Here is a 16,817-nt window from a genome sequence, read left to right on the forward strand (position 1 = left end):
TTCAAACTAGTAACTACAACATTTAATTGCTCGTAGACTCTTCATTCAGTTTCAGATTTTTAAAATCACATACTCAGTACAATAACCATTGCCTTATATTTGTTATTAACAAAATATCAGCTAAGTGTTACATGGTAGCGCAAAGCTAATAATAGCCAATGTCCTCAACAAGTCTGGCCCTCATTACTCAAAGAAGACTCGCTATAAAACATTGATAAATATTAAAATTCAAGAAGTGTTAGCAACGCTAATTCTGTACCTTTTCATACGCCACTGAAAAGCATTTAACTATAAAAATTACGCGGTCTTTTTTTAACGAAAACACGAAATAACAAACAATATCAGGAAAAATTAACCTGGCGCTGTTAATTTTGACAAAAAGTAAATTCCTTAAATGAAAGAACAGCTTTATACTTTCTATATTCATAACTGTTATAACAACTTAAGTTTTAAAATTACGAGGACAACTTGCAACAAAGCAAACAGCAAGTATATGGAAGCCGGATAAATAACTGTAGGACAATTAAAGATCCGCAATTTGAATTTAGATTTTTCCTTGACAACCTTCCGCTTAGCATATCACGGTTAGAATTTTTAAAGAAACGTAGGTGTAATTGAGTTTAAGTATTACGTCTGACAAATCGTTGCTTTGCATGACATGCACTTAATATAGGATTTTATTTTTTAAGACGAGCGGGTTGTGTTTGTGGCAAACCCCAAAATTAAAATATCGCATCTATATAAGCCGTTAAGTAGCACACAGGAGCTTCATGTATTTTACTTTAAAAAAACGAGTTTTAAAACACAGCGCTTTTCAAGTCGTGATAGCCTTAGAATTACGCATTAAAATAATTTATAACTCAACAAGAGCTGCGAAATAATGTGTTTTATCTAAATGCAGCGACTTTGATGCTCTCTGAGCCTTGAAATACGTTTTGCAAAAGCTTTAATTTACATTATAAGCTATGGAATAACAATAAAAGCAAAAATGATAGAACATTTCGTGCAACTAGTTTGAAAGAATGAGGGAATGATCCCCTCCAAATTCTCCAACAATGCATCATTGGGCTACAATTCATGCTTTCAGCAGCAGGCAGTTTGTATATGATTTACACATAAGTGATTTGTTGAACATTGAGGAGTATCGGATCTCCTTCTTCCTGGTTAGCTGGAAGCTCTGACGACACTCCTCCATCCTTGGTGTCATTATGGCTAGTATTCCCGTTGGGCGATTTGTGGGAAACATTTTGGTCGGGTTCGATCTCAAAATCAACTTCTTCAATGACCACACCGTCAACTTTATCTAAATCCTCAATAACTTCTTCAACGACAAACTTTTCTCGACCATAGAACCAAATTAGACAACCAAACGTGATGAACGCCACAATGGAAGGAATGAAGGCAATTCCTTTCACTCCTAAGCCAAACCCAAGGTATTTTGAGTTCATACGAGGATCTGTTGTTGTGTAAGATTCATTCGTAGCTGGGTTCAAGTTACTTGATCTCCACTCGTATGAAAGAGTGCTTTTGTTGGCAGTTTCTAAGAATTTTTCGTCGACGACGGAGAAAATGTACCCTTCGGAATCCGTATACTGGCCAAAGTCGAAAGGACTGTAAAAGATCTGGTTTTTCCACATGTTTAAGTCTAGAATTATTACAAGCATGATGATGCCATAGTTGAACCATTTTCCTGTTATGTGAACGTGCCAGTTCTCCTTCTTCAGACACCGGGGCAAGCGGAAGTAGAAGGAAGCTGTGTCCACCCCAGGGAGTTTGACGTCCATGGACCCTTGAAAACTAGGGAACTCCCAGTCCTGGTAGACAAATAAATATATTTTAAACAAAAACGTAACGGCAACAGTTATAACCATAACAAATCATCATGCTTTGCAATTGTCACTGTTTGAACTGAAACAGGCTCTCTTGGACGCACGCGTATGTTTTCAGGGGTGACGTTCAGAAGCATTATGCTCGAATTTTCAAGCATAGTATATCTGACCCTACCCTCTCTTCGCAACAGGGCGTGCTTCAGATCATATCCACTGACAAGAACATTCGTTTCCTTAGCAAACTATTCCTGTGATATCTCTGTGCGTTCTTCAGTTTTTTGTCTCACCTGCATGACAATCAGCAGGTCCATAACAAGGATGAAAGACGCCAGAAAGGCTCGAGAGAGTTCATTGGTGGAGACAAAGTCTCTGTTGAGAGTATCCCACCTAACAAAGTCACTTATTATTCCAGCGGCGACAACTGCCGTGGCAACAAAAAGCACAATCCAGAACAAATAGATTCGTGTGTATCCAGTTCTCCAAATCTCCCTCAAACGTTTGTTCCAGTGTGGATACAACTTGTCCTTAAAAAACAAAAATATGAAAAAACATCCATCAATATGCTGTCATTTAAAGTAAACCTGGCAGGTGGGCTACAATTTAGCAAATAGCAAATAAAAAAATTTAAAAATTCAGGCTTATTGATGGGATTAGAACCCAGGCCTCTCAGATATAAGTTGGGTGCTACTTTCAACTGAGCTACAAAGCCACAGGTTGGGAGCATGGGCACTATTTAGGGGGTTCTTCTTTCCCACAGAGGAAACTTATCATAATTTTTAATGAAATAAATTTCATATTTTGTCATTTGTTCACATCACAGAGATGTCAGACCAATGGCCTCTTTGGGGCACATTGCAATTGAGTGCTTTAAAACAAAAATAAAACACACAACAAGGAGTAACTGAAAACCGGATTGAAAAATTACTCTTACATTGACAGGTAAAAGGAAGATGAAGTCTGTACTCAAGTCAAGAGGTATTTCCCGCTGGAGCTTATCCCAAATTCCATAGCATGAAGTGACTACCCCCCTCTGGATTTGATGGTGCTCCATTGCGACATTAATCCCCTAGCAACTCATCAGATCTCCCCCATTGTTACCTGTTTATGCTCCTTGATGGAGACTCAGTGGCAAGTGTGAGAATTAAGTGTTTTGTCCAAGAACGCAGCAAAATGAGCGGGTCAGGTCTAGAACCCAGACCTCTCAACCAGGATTCCACCACACTAACCATAATGCCCCTGTGTCTCTCAACCTTACATGTTACTTGCAGGGATTAGGAAGGCCGTGCGCCATGCGCGTATGGCGCATAAAGCTACGAAATGGCCCATTATAAAAATACTTACCGGGCCTGTGATGCGCCCTGACCGCACAAAGCTAGTGAAATATAAACTATTTTGTGAAAAGGATTTTAATTTGTAAAAGTTGCACTTTGGTGAGACATAAACAAGCGAAAAACTACAGTGCCTTCGCTCGTTTGATCACGCTCGCTTCATTCTTGTTCCCAGATCTTGAACTCGGACTTTGCATGCAAACGAGGCTATTGCTCGGAGTTCCATGTGCTTTTAAATTAAAATGAGTAACACAGGCACCAAAATAGAGAAACACTGTAAAAACTGACCAGTTACAATAACCTTTTCAAAAGGCTATAGCTGATTGAAATGGTTGGTTTAACCTAAACTTAATGGTTTAAAATCTGTAACCTATTTGTTATTGGCAAAAGGAACAAACATTTACTGTTATTGAACTTATTCTGGCCTTAAAATATGGTTATAACAATAATGGTCAAAACAAATAATTTTTTGTTGTCAAAAACAAAGTAATTAAAAAACATAACTGATGTCAGAAACAATTATGTTTCATTTGGTTAGTGTCAGGTTAGTGCAGCTTTTATAGAAGACCACTGTCAATTACTGAACTGCTGAATGGTTGATAGCAATTTATCATCACCGTTTTGTTCTGGTGGTCACACAACATTTCAAAAACCTTGAAGATCACTTGAAGTTAATATAGCGGATGGTTATTCATGGCAACGGTTTTTCATACCTAAAACCATGTCTCTGTATAGGTATAGACTGTAATACACAAGCAATAAACCTTTGTTAAAATTTTTACTGGCCCATTTATTTACCCTAATGGCCCAAACGTTTTATAAATGGCCCATAACTTTCCAATGATAGGGGCCATAGGCTCATTTGCCTGTTAAACCTTCCTAATCCCTGTACTTGTATGTTTTACTAGTCCAAAGTTCGATAATACCACTTTTACCTGAAGCATCATGTCTGTTACCATCCATGCTGTGATGAAATCACCCATCCATGTGCCTAATCCAGCTGCCTTCATGAAGGTGTCATTCTGCAGTCCTAGGTATGAAGTTATCTTATACAAGGATAGCTTGTCACCCTCAATGCTGAGGAATCCATTGTAGAGAAAGGAGAAAATAAACAATGAGACTAAAGTTGACAAGAACATCACCATCCACGAGCCACTGTCACGTTTGAACATGGAAAGTTTCATCCATCTGTTGAACACCAGTTTGTGGAAAAAGAACTTGCCTGCTAGTGATCCAACCACAATTGCCACAAGCCACAGAAATACCTTCAGAAGAGACCACCCCCCTGGAGGGTACCTAAATGTTTGTGAGCAATAAAGGAAACTAACATCATTGATAATTCAGTTTCATCCACTAAGTTAATAATGTAAATTGGCCATTGTATACAGGGTGTGAAATAATTTTTTTTCTGATAGCCACTTGGCTTCTAAATTCCAATTAAAAAAAAGTTGGTCACCATTTTCAAAGAAAAACAAAACTTTTTTTTATGCTGTCATCGTTCTAGAAATTAGGTTAGGGAAAAGATCTCTAACTTGCTACAAAGTGGACACTAGGATGGATGATATGCAATATTCAAGCTCACCTAAATCTATGATGGCGTGTAGTTAATTAGATCAAGATGCATGTGCTGCGTTTTGGAAACAAACTTAATGAGGAAGTTTGCCATGGATTTATCTTTGCAAATCTTTTTAACTCACTATATCTCTTGGTAAGGTTATGATGAAACATTCTAGTTGCCAATTTGGTGACTAATTTTTAGGATTTGGTTGCCAAAGTGAAAAATTTAGTCACATTGGCGCCTGTGTTAGGCGCAATTTCACGCCCTGGTATAGAGTCTCTAAACCTGAATTTTTGAGCATTACCCCTAATCAATAAAGTACAGCAGCTGTACAGCCATGTAGATTGTAACTTTTAGAATTCTTAGTACCCTCTAGAGGTTTCAATTTCTCGAAGGAACCCATTTTACATGTAAGTAAAAACCTCTTCAAAGAACTGTCCCTTCCCTAAATGCTGCTTAACAGAGCAAACTTGACATCATTAGAGAGACTGTGCAATTTTTCAAGACTAGTATTTTCACAGAAAAGTACAATTAATACTACTATATGCAGTGACAAACTACAGTGATCCATAGCAAGAAATCAAATTTCTTTTTTAAGAAGGGGCCTTTCTGAAATGGCACATCTGCCATGTTATTTTTCTGAAAACTGTAAAATTGAACAATGTTTAGCCTTTTGATCACAAAAATACTTCACACTCCTTCCCCCCCCCCCAAGAAAAAAATTGGACCATCTCTAGGGTGCAATTTATATTGACTGAAAATCAAATAAGAATCTACTTGATTTAAGAGGCCCAGCTCTTAGATTTAGAGATATTGCAGAATAAGTACCTACATTTGTTTAGAAACAAAAATACATTGCATATAATTCAATTAAATATTTCCAGCATTTACATGTAGGTCAGTAGAGGTCTAACTCTCATTGGGGCCATGTTTGGGCAATGTTGAGGCCAATTGCTTGGGCAATGTTGGTTAACATTTGAACTCATAATAACATGCATTTGGAAAGCTCTCAGATATGACTCTGAACAACATCTACACTGCAATTCAAAGGACTATGTGGACATTTTAGTTTCTATGTTTTAACAGGCCATAAAAATATATTTGTAAAGCTTTAACTTACAGACGCTGTGCAAGCTTAAAATTTCTTGGTCCCTAACACAAAGATGAAAAATGCAATGGCTAGATATGAACTATATTTTGGTAACTAACACAAATGTCAGACATCAAACAATTTCTTTTCTGTACCTGTATGTGACAAAAGCAAAGTCATTCCCAATAACAGGAATGGTACAATTTGCTCTGCTGTGTGAAACAGGATCCTCAGCATATATCAAAAAGTTGCAAAAAATCACAAAGTAGGAAACAAATAGTCTTGCATAAGGGTGCTGGAAATAATATCTGCCATTTTTCTTCTGCACACGTACTCTGTGTTTAACCTTGTCATTGCGCTGGGAGATCTAAGATCAAAAAGGAAAACATAATGTTAAATGTTAGAAGTGATCACTATCTAATTTCTGCATACAATATCATACAATATCATCCCTGAATCACACATTAACCTAACAAGAATAAAGGAAATGATTGCTAACAAAAGAATCTCCTGATTGTTAAACAAATTCTCCTCGTCAGCACTTAAGGACGGTATGGAGAGCAGTATAGGGAAGATGCTAACTGATTTAAGGGTGTAATTTGGGAACATGTCATGCGCATGTACTTTGATTTAAGGGCAATAGAAAAATCAGTGTGAAACATCAATAAGATTGGTGGGTGAACAAAATAAGACAAAGTAGTTTAAAATAGACCAAATAGCTTTATACTTATACTGCAAATTTTATTATTATTGCAGGATTAGGGAGGGTTCAACTGTAGATGGTTCAGATTTTAGTTATCAGCTCAAACAGTAATTAATCACATTGTTACAGTTGTTCTTACAATTTGACAAGAGAATTAAATGTGTTTCTTTAAACTGTTGTCTGTTGGTGTTTTGCTTAATATGAGAAGGAGTTAACAATGAAGGAACAAGTAAAGGAGTTATAGCAATAGGCATTTTCAGTCATCTGTGTTACCCCAGTTCAGGCGTATGATGTTTAGTACACCGCCACAGTATAATTTGAAAGGAATATTTCTCAGGTACAGGAATACAATCACGTGGTCTCGCAAAGGGAAGACAAAAGTAATACAAACTAATTACAAATAGCCAAGTGAAAAAGGTATACTACAACTATGGGCGAGAATTCCGCACAGTTCTGTACCTACATTATGCATGCAGCGACGAAAACAATATACTGTCTTTAGGACACTAACGGCTTTGTTTTAGAACAATAAAAATTTCTGTCAACGGAAATCCTTCTCAACTGTGTTTAAATAAGGAAATTACTGCACTAAATGTGTTATGTTTAAAGAGCTCTTTCGCTAGCCATGGCTACGATCAAACTAAACGTTTAGCAGGTGTACAAATGCAAGCAGACATCAGCTGCCAATTTGCCACACTTTCAGTTCAAAACGCGCTTCATTTTCGAACTAAAATTGTCCAAAATTCTTCGCTGAATTCTCTTTATCTGCACTTGCAGAGTGAGAGAAAAATCATAATCGACGACGAACTGATTTTTTCAAGGGCTATCGTTCTTTCATTCGACGATATGCGAAGACTATTCCAACAGCGAGCAAAGCAATGTTTACAAATTTGAATTTCTCACCCGTTGAATTTAACGTCAAAAATTTACGATCAAAATGAAAACATTAGCGATGGAAACCTATGATGCATGGACAACACAATGATAAAAGTAAGCGGTTATTCACAAAATATAACAAGTTCCTCTAACCATGTTACTCCAACATTTTCAACGAATTTATCGATCAATACCAAAACATCACTTACCTCGATTGTCGGTGTGTTGGGATCAACTTGACTTTCGTCGTTTATAATGCCATCTGTTGCTGTGGGTTTCTCGCTATCGTCGGTCATGGCCAAATTTTAAACTTTGCTCCTCTGACATTTAATTTCTCAGCTATCCTCACCCACAACCATTGATATTTATAGTCCCAGGCGACAAAAACACACCCTTTGGAATTTGAATAAGTTGCTCGTACTTTCCAATGATAAACAGTTCAATATCACCTGCATACAAGCCGTACATCATATAAGTCTACACGATCATTCTCTCTTCGATCAAGTTATGACTAAAGGTGTCCAGGCCACTAAACTGACTTTCGTATTTTAGCACTTTTAGTCTAGAAAGTTCACGTTTTATCTATACGGTCTACTCCTGTAAAGTACGTTGTCGGCTAAGCTGCAGAATACCCTGCCACTCATTTACATGTCATTGAATAAGAATGGAGTTTATTGTGTTATGCCTCGATCTTCAGAGCCTCTCGACACATGTTAATGAGGTGGACCAAAGTGGTAGTGTATTCTGCAGTTGCTCCTACGTTGTCATCATCAGATTCGATCCGCATATTCGGCGTGCTCCTCTCAAGCGAAAGGCCTCGCCTTGAACGTGACCATTATCTGTGCAGCAATCGGCATCTAAGATAACGGCATAATTCGCCATTGGCGCCTGTATTAGGCGCAATTTAACGCCCTGGTATAGAGTCTCTAAACCTCGCATTTCGTTCGTCTATTCACACGAGAAGATTATGGAGCCAAAATAATAGTACCGCTCAAAATCAAGCCACAAACATAGCGACTTTTCGGCTACTTCTGGATCAAAACAATTGTAGCCCTTGAGATAATACCTAACACGGCGACTTACCAGCCACTGACACAATGACTAAATGACTCAGTGCACGGTCTCCACATACCTAAGTGGAAACTACCTTATTGGTACTTAATTTCGCGGGTCTTTAATTTCGCGTTTTTCGCGATTGTAAAAAAATCGCGAAATTAAAGACCCGCGAAAAAAAATCCTCGCGAAATTTAATACCCATACAAAAAAATCAAACTGTAGAAAAAAATGATTTATTCGTAATGGCAACAAAATTTACAGGATATTTATCAACAAAACGCAAAATATTAACTGGTTTCTACTCGTAAATTCCATTTTTGAATTTGTGAAATCGTTAAATGTTTTGCATGGAGAAGTTGATCTACGCTACTGGTGTCATCTTCATCTGAATCGCTAGATTCGTACAAATCCCTTAGGATGTCTTTCGTACAGTCGTCAAAATTGCCTTTAATTGGCTCCTTGTAGTTCTCATTCACAAGTTTCTTGTACGGTTCCAACACTAAAATATTTTTGAAGGTGGAGTCACGTTCGATGCAAACAGTGACAGGGATTTCAAGGCCACCCTGTACGAGTGGTGATCGTCGATGCTTGGACGTTCCCGCCTCGTGAAATGAGAAAACGAGTGCATCTCGAAATCTCTCTTGGTAAATGACCCACAATTGAATCAGCTAACCGTCCTGGAAGTCGCTTGGTTGCTGCTATCGCATAACGATCATGAATATCATTATATCATTAGATATAAACAAAAGCCATCGTAACGAATGATATTTAATGCATGCATTGTTATCGTTAAACTCGTATTAAACTATAATAATAAGTTTTTCTTCAAGTACGAACAGCATTTCGCTTAGTGCCTTAAGTGCACAATATTTTGTTGGCCAAAAAACTTCCGTCACCTTATGAACGTTGCCGCGAACCACTGAAACAATGCGTTTTCACGTTGTAATACATTTATTTTTAACGTTAATTTTCAAATATGTGTTTTGTTGTGTTCCAGTTATCTAGAAACTTTAAACAGTTCAGACATTTGGAAAAATAAAATAAAGTTGAGAACGCTTCAATCGCGAAATTTAATGCCCTTTTTTCATATTTGCCTATTGAAATCGCGTAAATAAAACCCCGCGAAATATTGCCTCGCCAAAATCGCGAAATTAAGTACCCGCGAAATTAAGTACCAATAAGGTATGGCCTAAATATTTCACACCACATTTTGCCGTTTGCTTCACTCCTAACGAGCACACCAAAAAAAATTTGAATTCTGAAAAGGCGATTATAACAACTTCTTCACGCAAAGCAACTTCAGTAATCGCGAAGAAGTCGGATCAAAATCAGTATCCGAGCAACTGCGCATAAGCCCCTCCCCAAATCCAACATTAACCCTAGCTTGTTAACAGTTAACTTAACTGAGTAAAGGGGGGGAGGGGTAGGTGAGCAGTTGCTCAGATACTGACATTGATCCAAGAAGTTTTTCAAGACAGTGATCAGAAGAGGCAACGGCTTATTGAAATTTTTATTTCTAATGGTTCAATTATCCATCTACAGCGGGAACAACAGCCTTTAGACTTGTACCAACACTCTGCAAACTCTGGCGCCATTCTTCCAAGCGATCTCGTAACTCTTGCCACTGGTTGGTACCAAACGTTCGATGTGTCGCTGAGCTGCGAAGGTGAAGGTATTTACATAGAATAAGTATTAAAGCATTTTAGTCATCCGAGATTGCATAAGTTTTGATCAACATTACTCGGTGATTGGTCAAAAAAATTTGGAAAGACCTTCCCAACCAATCAGATGAAAAACTAAATCCGACAATGCCCTGTCACTCGCGTTTTCGCGCCCTTTAGGCAGGTGATTTTTACTTTAAATTTTAAATGGCTCTTTGAGACATTTACCTTTGTTCTGATTGGCCACAGTGATTAGTTTGTTTTACTTCGCTCTGCGATTGGTTCAGAAAACTCGCGCCATCATCTCAACCAATCAAATGCAATACTAAAACCAATCGCAACTCGGTCACCCGCATTTTCCCGCGCTTTAAGTAAGTTACCTGTTTTTACTTTGAAAAAATGGCAGCTTTGAAAGCTTTGGTTTTTGGTTTTTTGCCACTCAATTGAAAACTGCACTACCAGCAAATTGCTTTACCTGATAATGACTTTCTTGTTGACTTGGTCTATCCTGGTACGAATGAGTTTTGATCGAAGTGCTACCAAAAGAAAAAAAAAATCCTAAATAAAACTGCGAGGATAGTTCAGATATTTGAACGGCAAATTTTCGGATAACCTAAAGGTACAAAAACGTGATAATCAAACAATTAGTATGAAGTAAAAAGGGAGAAAAATACTCCAGTAAAAGGTTTGAACCTGGGAGTAACAGCTGGTCGTTCGGTCGAGTAAGGGCTATTGTCGGTAGACCTACTCACGGTCGTTTTGAACCTAGTCGTTTCATACCAAGCTTGGTCGATTCGTACCCAGTCAGTTGAGTCGTTTCGTACCCATACCAATACGGTATGTTTTCCATGTTGAGTATGTTAAAAGTTAGAATAGAATAAACGAATAAACGAGAGGAAACGAATTTATTTCTACTCATTGAAAGTGGGTCAACTATATACCAGGCCTACACCATCACATGAACTGATTTAAGTATGACTTCAGATGTTCGAAAACCAAACAGACAAACAAACAGAAGCAATACACCATTTAACTTTCAGAAAACATGATAGTATACAGTGATAAAATACTGTACCTTCTATGATAAATTCCTCAATTTCATCCACACTAATATTAAGTTCCTTACAGAGATCGTCAAAATGCACCTCTGATTTTGCTTCCCCAAGTGACATGAATGTTAGAACTCGCATTTTGTGAAGGTTCTTCTCATGTGTCAGACCTGAACAATACAAAATACCAATTTCAGAGAAAAAGAATAGCCTCTTTTCTACATTACAACATTTCTATTTAAAACAAAAGGTTAGAAGCCAGTCTTTTGTTGGTGAAACCCAGATATGTGCAGCCCCGATACAGTCAAAAACTAAAATGATCACCAGCCTGAGTAGCAAAACTTCCTTACAAACAAAGAGCTTTTCCACATTCTGGCTATGCAAAAAGTGGAAAATAGGACTTGTTGTTTGTGCAGGAATGGTTGCCACACAAGTTAAAGGGTCAGCTGTCATCTGCTGTTGACAATTTATAAAGTTTTTAAGCTTTGGCTGGTGTACAGCATTTGTATTGCATATTTACCAGCTGCCCCACAGAGTGGAAAACCAAGAGATATTCCTTGGCCCTTTACACCCTTACATCAGTATGCATATTCCCCAAACTGTTCTCCATACATTTTCTAAAGTGCAGACAAGGAGAATTTGTTTTAAAATCAAGAGCTTGTTTCATTGGTGATCATTTCCTTTATTCTTGAAACCTTCATGTGTGATTTGGGGGTGGTTTGTAAAGAGAAATTGGATGCGAATCACTCTAAGGGATCAAATGGTTAAGTCACTTTTTTTTTTTTTTAATTTCTTTTTTTGTAGAAATGGCACTGCTTACTTAATTTTGGTAAGAATACGATTGCAGTACACGAAGGGATGGTTGGGAGCAATACTGTTGAAAATGACACAGCTTTCCTGTATTGCAATTGCATGGCAATATTTTTCTGCAGCATGGTTTAAATGGATATATCACAAGAACGTACCACAAGAATCCACAAAATCTTTGTTCTTTTCATAGAATTCCATGTAGTCAGCAAGTTTCCCAGAAACAAAGATGGTCAGAAGCTAAGAGAAAGAACAAACAGGCACTTTATAAGTTTTTCGATAAAAGCAACAGGGAGAAAGTTTGGCAGAAATATATTTAACAAACTTGCAGCAAAACAAGCCTGTTGCTGTCTTTTACAAATAGATTCCATTTTGCCATACATCTGTTCAGTAATGACCACAATTGCTCTTACCACATTTAACCCTTTACAGTCCCTGACATCAGTATTCATATTCTCCATACATTTACTAAGGTGCTGACCGGGAGAAATTGTCTAACAATCAAGATTTTCTTCAGTTGGTGATCATTTCCTTTATTCTCATGACATTAATGTGTGATTCAGTGGTGATATTGTAAGGAGAAATTAGATGCTAGTCACTCTTAAAGGTTAAAGGGTTCAACTTTCTCTGTGATCTATTAATCTGTATAGTTAAGACCCATGGCAACATAGAATCTATTTGTTTTATATCAATGATAAAAAAGAGCAAAAGATTGTTGACGTCATCTGTTCTCCAATAGATCACAAATATAAAAACCCATCAAAATGCAGGTATAATTCAGCTCATCAGACAACAAATCCTAGCCACCATCTCTATTTTTGAACATGCCATTTTTATTACTTTGGGTTTGATTTTAAATTTAAAGCTGATGTGCATTACTGACTCAAAAAATGGCTCTACATGTACATGGACATTATAATCACTTTGTTTTAACTCTTAAACATGAGTGACTAAGACAGAATTTCCCCTTACAATGTTGTTATAACATGACAAGCAGGAAAATGACAAAAATAAAGAAAATGAGGGGATTATCAGTTGATCCAAAACCAAATTTTCCCAAGTAACATCATAAGAATTGTGTGACAGATAGTAAGGAGAATTACCATTGAGTTCTTGGGAGTGAAAGGCTTAACAGGACTGTACCTGGTAAATTGGTTCCCCTTGTAGTGCCGCAACTGGTGGAAGTGTCAGAAGGAAATCCATGATGAGGACATTTGGTCTTCCCAAAAGACTCACAATACAATTTTTGGCATCATCTTTCACTTCAGATGCATTTTCATCAGTGTATGTCCTGAGGAGTTCAACCATGACTGATGTGGCCTCCTCACTGTTACAAAACAAAAATGGGTTCACGTTTACATACATTTGCATGTACTGCAGTACACAGAGCAACTTGCAGTTGAGTGTTTAAAGTAACTCAGGATTACATTGTTTTTCCTTTGCCTCACTCTGTGATTTTTCCAGAAAACTTGTGCCACTCTGATCAGATGCAAAACTAAAAACAGATCACAACTCCGTCTCCTGCGTTTTCCTGCATGTTAGGCAGTTTGGCTATTTTCACTTTGAGTTCTCATTCTTATTAAAGGTATTTTCCTTTCTTCTGATTAGATGACAAGATTACATGCACTTTGGTTTGGGTTTTAAGATACTAAATCAAAAAGTTCTCTAATATTAAAAATATTGTTAATGGTAAAAGAATTGTGAGCCTTAAATGGTCTGTAAAGATCTTTTCATCTTCTGTCCATTTTTTCTTCCCTTCTTTCTTGTTGGAATGAGTAAATTGCATAGTAGTTGTCACAAAGTGTGCCTCTTTACAAGTTTCACTCATGAACAGAATGTAAAAGATAGGAGAGAGAAATAAAACTACAATTTTCTTATGAAATACTGCTTAATTCTTATGTTTAGGCAACCAAAGGACTAAGAACTTTTGAAATTACATGTAAATATTGATTGACTTAATTCCAAATTACTTGAGTTGGATTTTTTAAAAAGAAGCAGCATGACTATTAATGCATGTAACAAGTTCAGATGGTAAAAACCTATTTTTGGACTTGCCTTTGTCTGTCTTCTGTCAAGGCATCAAAAAGCAATCTGTATACTTTTCTGGCCTTCACTCCATCCACTTCCCACATGTTTAGCCAACTCCTAACCTAAATGTGCAGAAACATGACACAAAATGGAGGAAAATTTAAAAAACATACAGTATAATATAAATGTATGTTTAATTGTCTGTCTCATGTCATGATCATTGCAATTGACAGCCTGACTCTATATTGCAAAAAAGCAAAGGTTTTCCTCCCCTACCTGATCCAATGATACATTTATCTGATCAATCAAACCAGCTTTTCCTGCAACCTTGACCTGAGTGCAGTAAACATCATATCGGACAGGATCTCTTTCATGAAGCCAGTTTAGCAGGATGCTTAGTCTGTTATTCATCAGATACAGAAGTTATCAGTAATTGCTAAATTTTTGACTCCAAACATGGTATTTCTAGTGCTCTAATTGGTTCATTCATGCACGGCTATAAGCTCATATATGTATTTTGAGTCACCTTGTGAGGAAGTGCATTGCACCAACTGTTACAAAGCTGGAAAAGGCTCCAAAAATTCAAATGTTCAGGATTTAATGAAATCTAATAAAAAAAATTATTCTATCCACGCTTATTCAATAGCCAGCTTGGCATAGAAAACCGATTTTCTTTTGGAGGGTATGGGGTGGCTGTACACAGGCTAGCTCAATGCTATGCACCTTGTAGGCTATTTACTATCATGATCTTGTATTGAACAAGCGCTCATAGAATAATTGTTAATTACATAAAGATCTCCTCCTTACACCCTACAGCTACAATGATAATGGACTTTGAAAGTGATTTTTTGACCTATAAATCCTGTGACTCCTTAGAGTCAATAGCATCTAATTACTCTGTGCATCATCACCTCTGAATCATAAATTATTGCAAACAGTATGGAAAGACTGCATGCTAATGTTAAGGTATATAAGGTTAGTGTAATAAATAGAGATTATTCCATGGAAAGTGCTTTAGCAATTTTTATTCATGAGTTGCGATACATCAAGAAAAAGAAAGACTGAGTATTTTGATACATTGCAACAAATGAATAAAAATTGTTCAAGCACTTTTCAAGGTACATATTGAGATTTTTTCTAACTGAGAGACACATTTCAAAGATGGGAAACCATTTGTTGCTCTCCACTGTGAAGCACTATCAATTGTGTCTCAGATTGGACAAATGATGCATTTTCACAGTCATTTGTTAAATATTTATGAAATAAAAGGGCTTAACCCTTTGCTGGAAATATGGTTTTGCATTTAATTTATTTTCTTAGAGATTTTTGTTTGTGTACTCCACTCCAAACTGTTTAACTGGGCTCAGTGGTTGAATCTAATCCAGATAAAAATTAATGGTAACAGGAGATGTGTACTTTCACCATAGAAGAAACAACTGTAGAACTTTATATAATTATTTTAAGAGGCTCCCCTGCAAAACTTCTGAAAGTGCTGAGGTGTACAAACAATTACGTGGAAGTGTTCCATGGCATTTCTTTCATCTTGGTATTGTAAACATAATACACTAACTATTAGGCAGACAATGTTGCCCATTTACAGCTGCCCTAAAGAAAAAAATCTTTTCTCTTCAGAATCAAAATCACCATGCCTGTAAGATTACTTACATTCTAAGTCTGGTCAGTGATGTGTCCTCATCAGATCTTACTTCAGCCACTTTGTCACAAAATTTTCTGATTAGGTCATCTCTTTTTTCTGTCACAATCAGTATCAGGGAAAGAAGGCTGTTCATGACCCCTTCAAGTTCTAAAGGAAAAGACAATAAAAACAGAACAAATAGATTATGGAACCATTACCCCTTACACTGTACACTACTTTATAGGCCATGCGCTCAAATCCTGTACAGGCCTGAATTTTCTTTAAGGCCCTATTTTCACTACTGCTTATTAAGAAGTGTTCATTACTGTGAAGATCGCTTTCATAATTATTTCTAACAAATAAGTACTAATAATAAGAAATTTCAGGCACATACCTGCTTCTGACTTGAAATTAATGTCACATGCCATCAACAGCTGCTCCAAATCCTCGTGTAATGGAGACATACTTTCTTCATTTATATCAGCACCACAGGACTTAAGATAACCTCGAATTTCCAGAGCCTGATTTGAACAAAACAAAAGGAGTTTTTCTCTCAGTCTTAAAAAAAGTCAGCTTCCTGTGTAAGTATTATCGTTTGCATATTAGAGAGTGTGGCATAAGGGGATTCGTTTGTTCTGAACGCATAAATGGCTCATATAAGGAGCCAGAAAAAGCTTACCATTTATAACTAATGTTCCTCTAGGAAAAACTTGATAAACATTATAGCAGACCACAACTGTAAGCTTGAACATGGATTTATAACATGCAAAAGCTGTTTATGCTTGCAGTTGTATTATGTGACTTTACAAATTCATGAAAGAATTGATGTTCCCTCGCTTGATGATTTCAAGTTACTCAAAACATTTCACATACGTTCAGGAATACATCACACAAAGGGGAAAAGGATAAAATCGTCGTACTTAATGAGACTTCCTCAAAGCTCAAGTACATATACATATGACGAAAAGTTTTTCTTCGAACTGATAATCAACTTCAAAACTAAGCGTTGAATGTTTAAAATAGCGAAATTATTGATATAATTAGAAGCTTACCTGGTCCTGTTCCCCAACATCGATAAAAGCTGGCAAGATCGGCTCCATTTTTATCTAAAGATTCGGACTTTTTCGACCCTTAGTACAATCGATTCGCAATCACGTTGTTAAAACGCTCCGCTGACCAAAGCGCCTGGTCTAATC

The 16,817-nt window shown here is 37.0% G+C and overlaps 2 protein-coding genes across 2 annotated transcripts; both read right to left on the reverse strand.

Moving 5' to 3' along the window:
- Nucleotides 1-8,019, reverse strand: LOC113670339 (transmembrane protein 117). The gene is made up of 5 exons (XM_089183698.1): nt 7,594-8,019; nt 5,961-6,172; nt 4,093-4,453; nt 2,117-2,353; nt 1-1,814 (listed from the first exon to the last, which is right to left on the reverse strand). The coding sequence occupies exons 1-5, from the start codon at nt 7,678-7,680 to the stop codon at nt 1,110-1,112; spliced, it is 1,602 nt and encodes a 533-aa protein (XP_089039824.1). The 5' UTR covers nt 7,681-8,019; the 3' UTR covers nt 1-1,109.
- Nucleotides 8,020-9,936: 1,917 nt separating this feature from the next.
- Nucleotides 9,937-16,813, reverse strand: LOC113670371 (eukaryotic translation initiation factor 3 subunit M). Its single transcript, XM_027186513.2, has 10 exons — nt 16,674-16,813; nt 16,016-16,142; nt 15,651-15,789; nt 14,262-14,385; nt 14,013-14,107; nt 13,101-13,284; nt 12,116-12,197; nt 11,177-11,320; nt 10,577-10,637; nt 9,937-10,098 (listed from the first exon to the last, which is right to left on the reverse strand). The coding sequence occupies exons 1-10, from the start codon at nt 16,719-16,721 to the stop codon at nt 9,969-9,971; spliced, it is 1,134 nt and encodes a 377-aa protein (XP_027042314.2). The 5' UTR covers nt 16,722-16,813; the 3' UTR covers nt 9,937-9,968.
- Between the last annotated feature and the right edge of the window lie 4 nt (nt 16,814-16,817).

The sequence above is a fragment of the Pocillopora damicornis genome, chromosome 10 (genome assembly GCF_964200805.1).
Source record: "Pocillopora damicornis chromosome 10, jaPocDami1.2, whole genome shotgun sequence".
NCBI lineage: Eukaryota > Metazoa > Cnidaria > Anthozoa > Scleractinia > Pocilloporidae > Pocillopora > Pocillopora damicornis.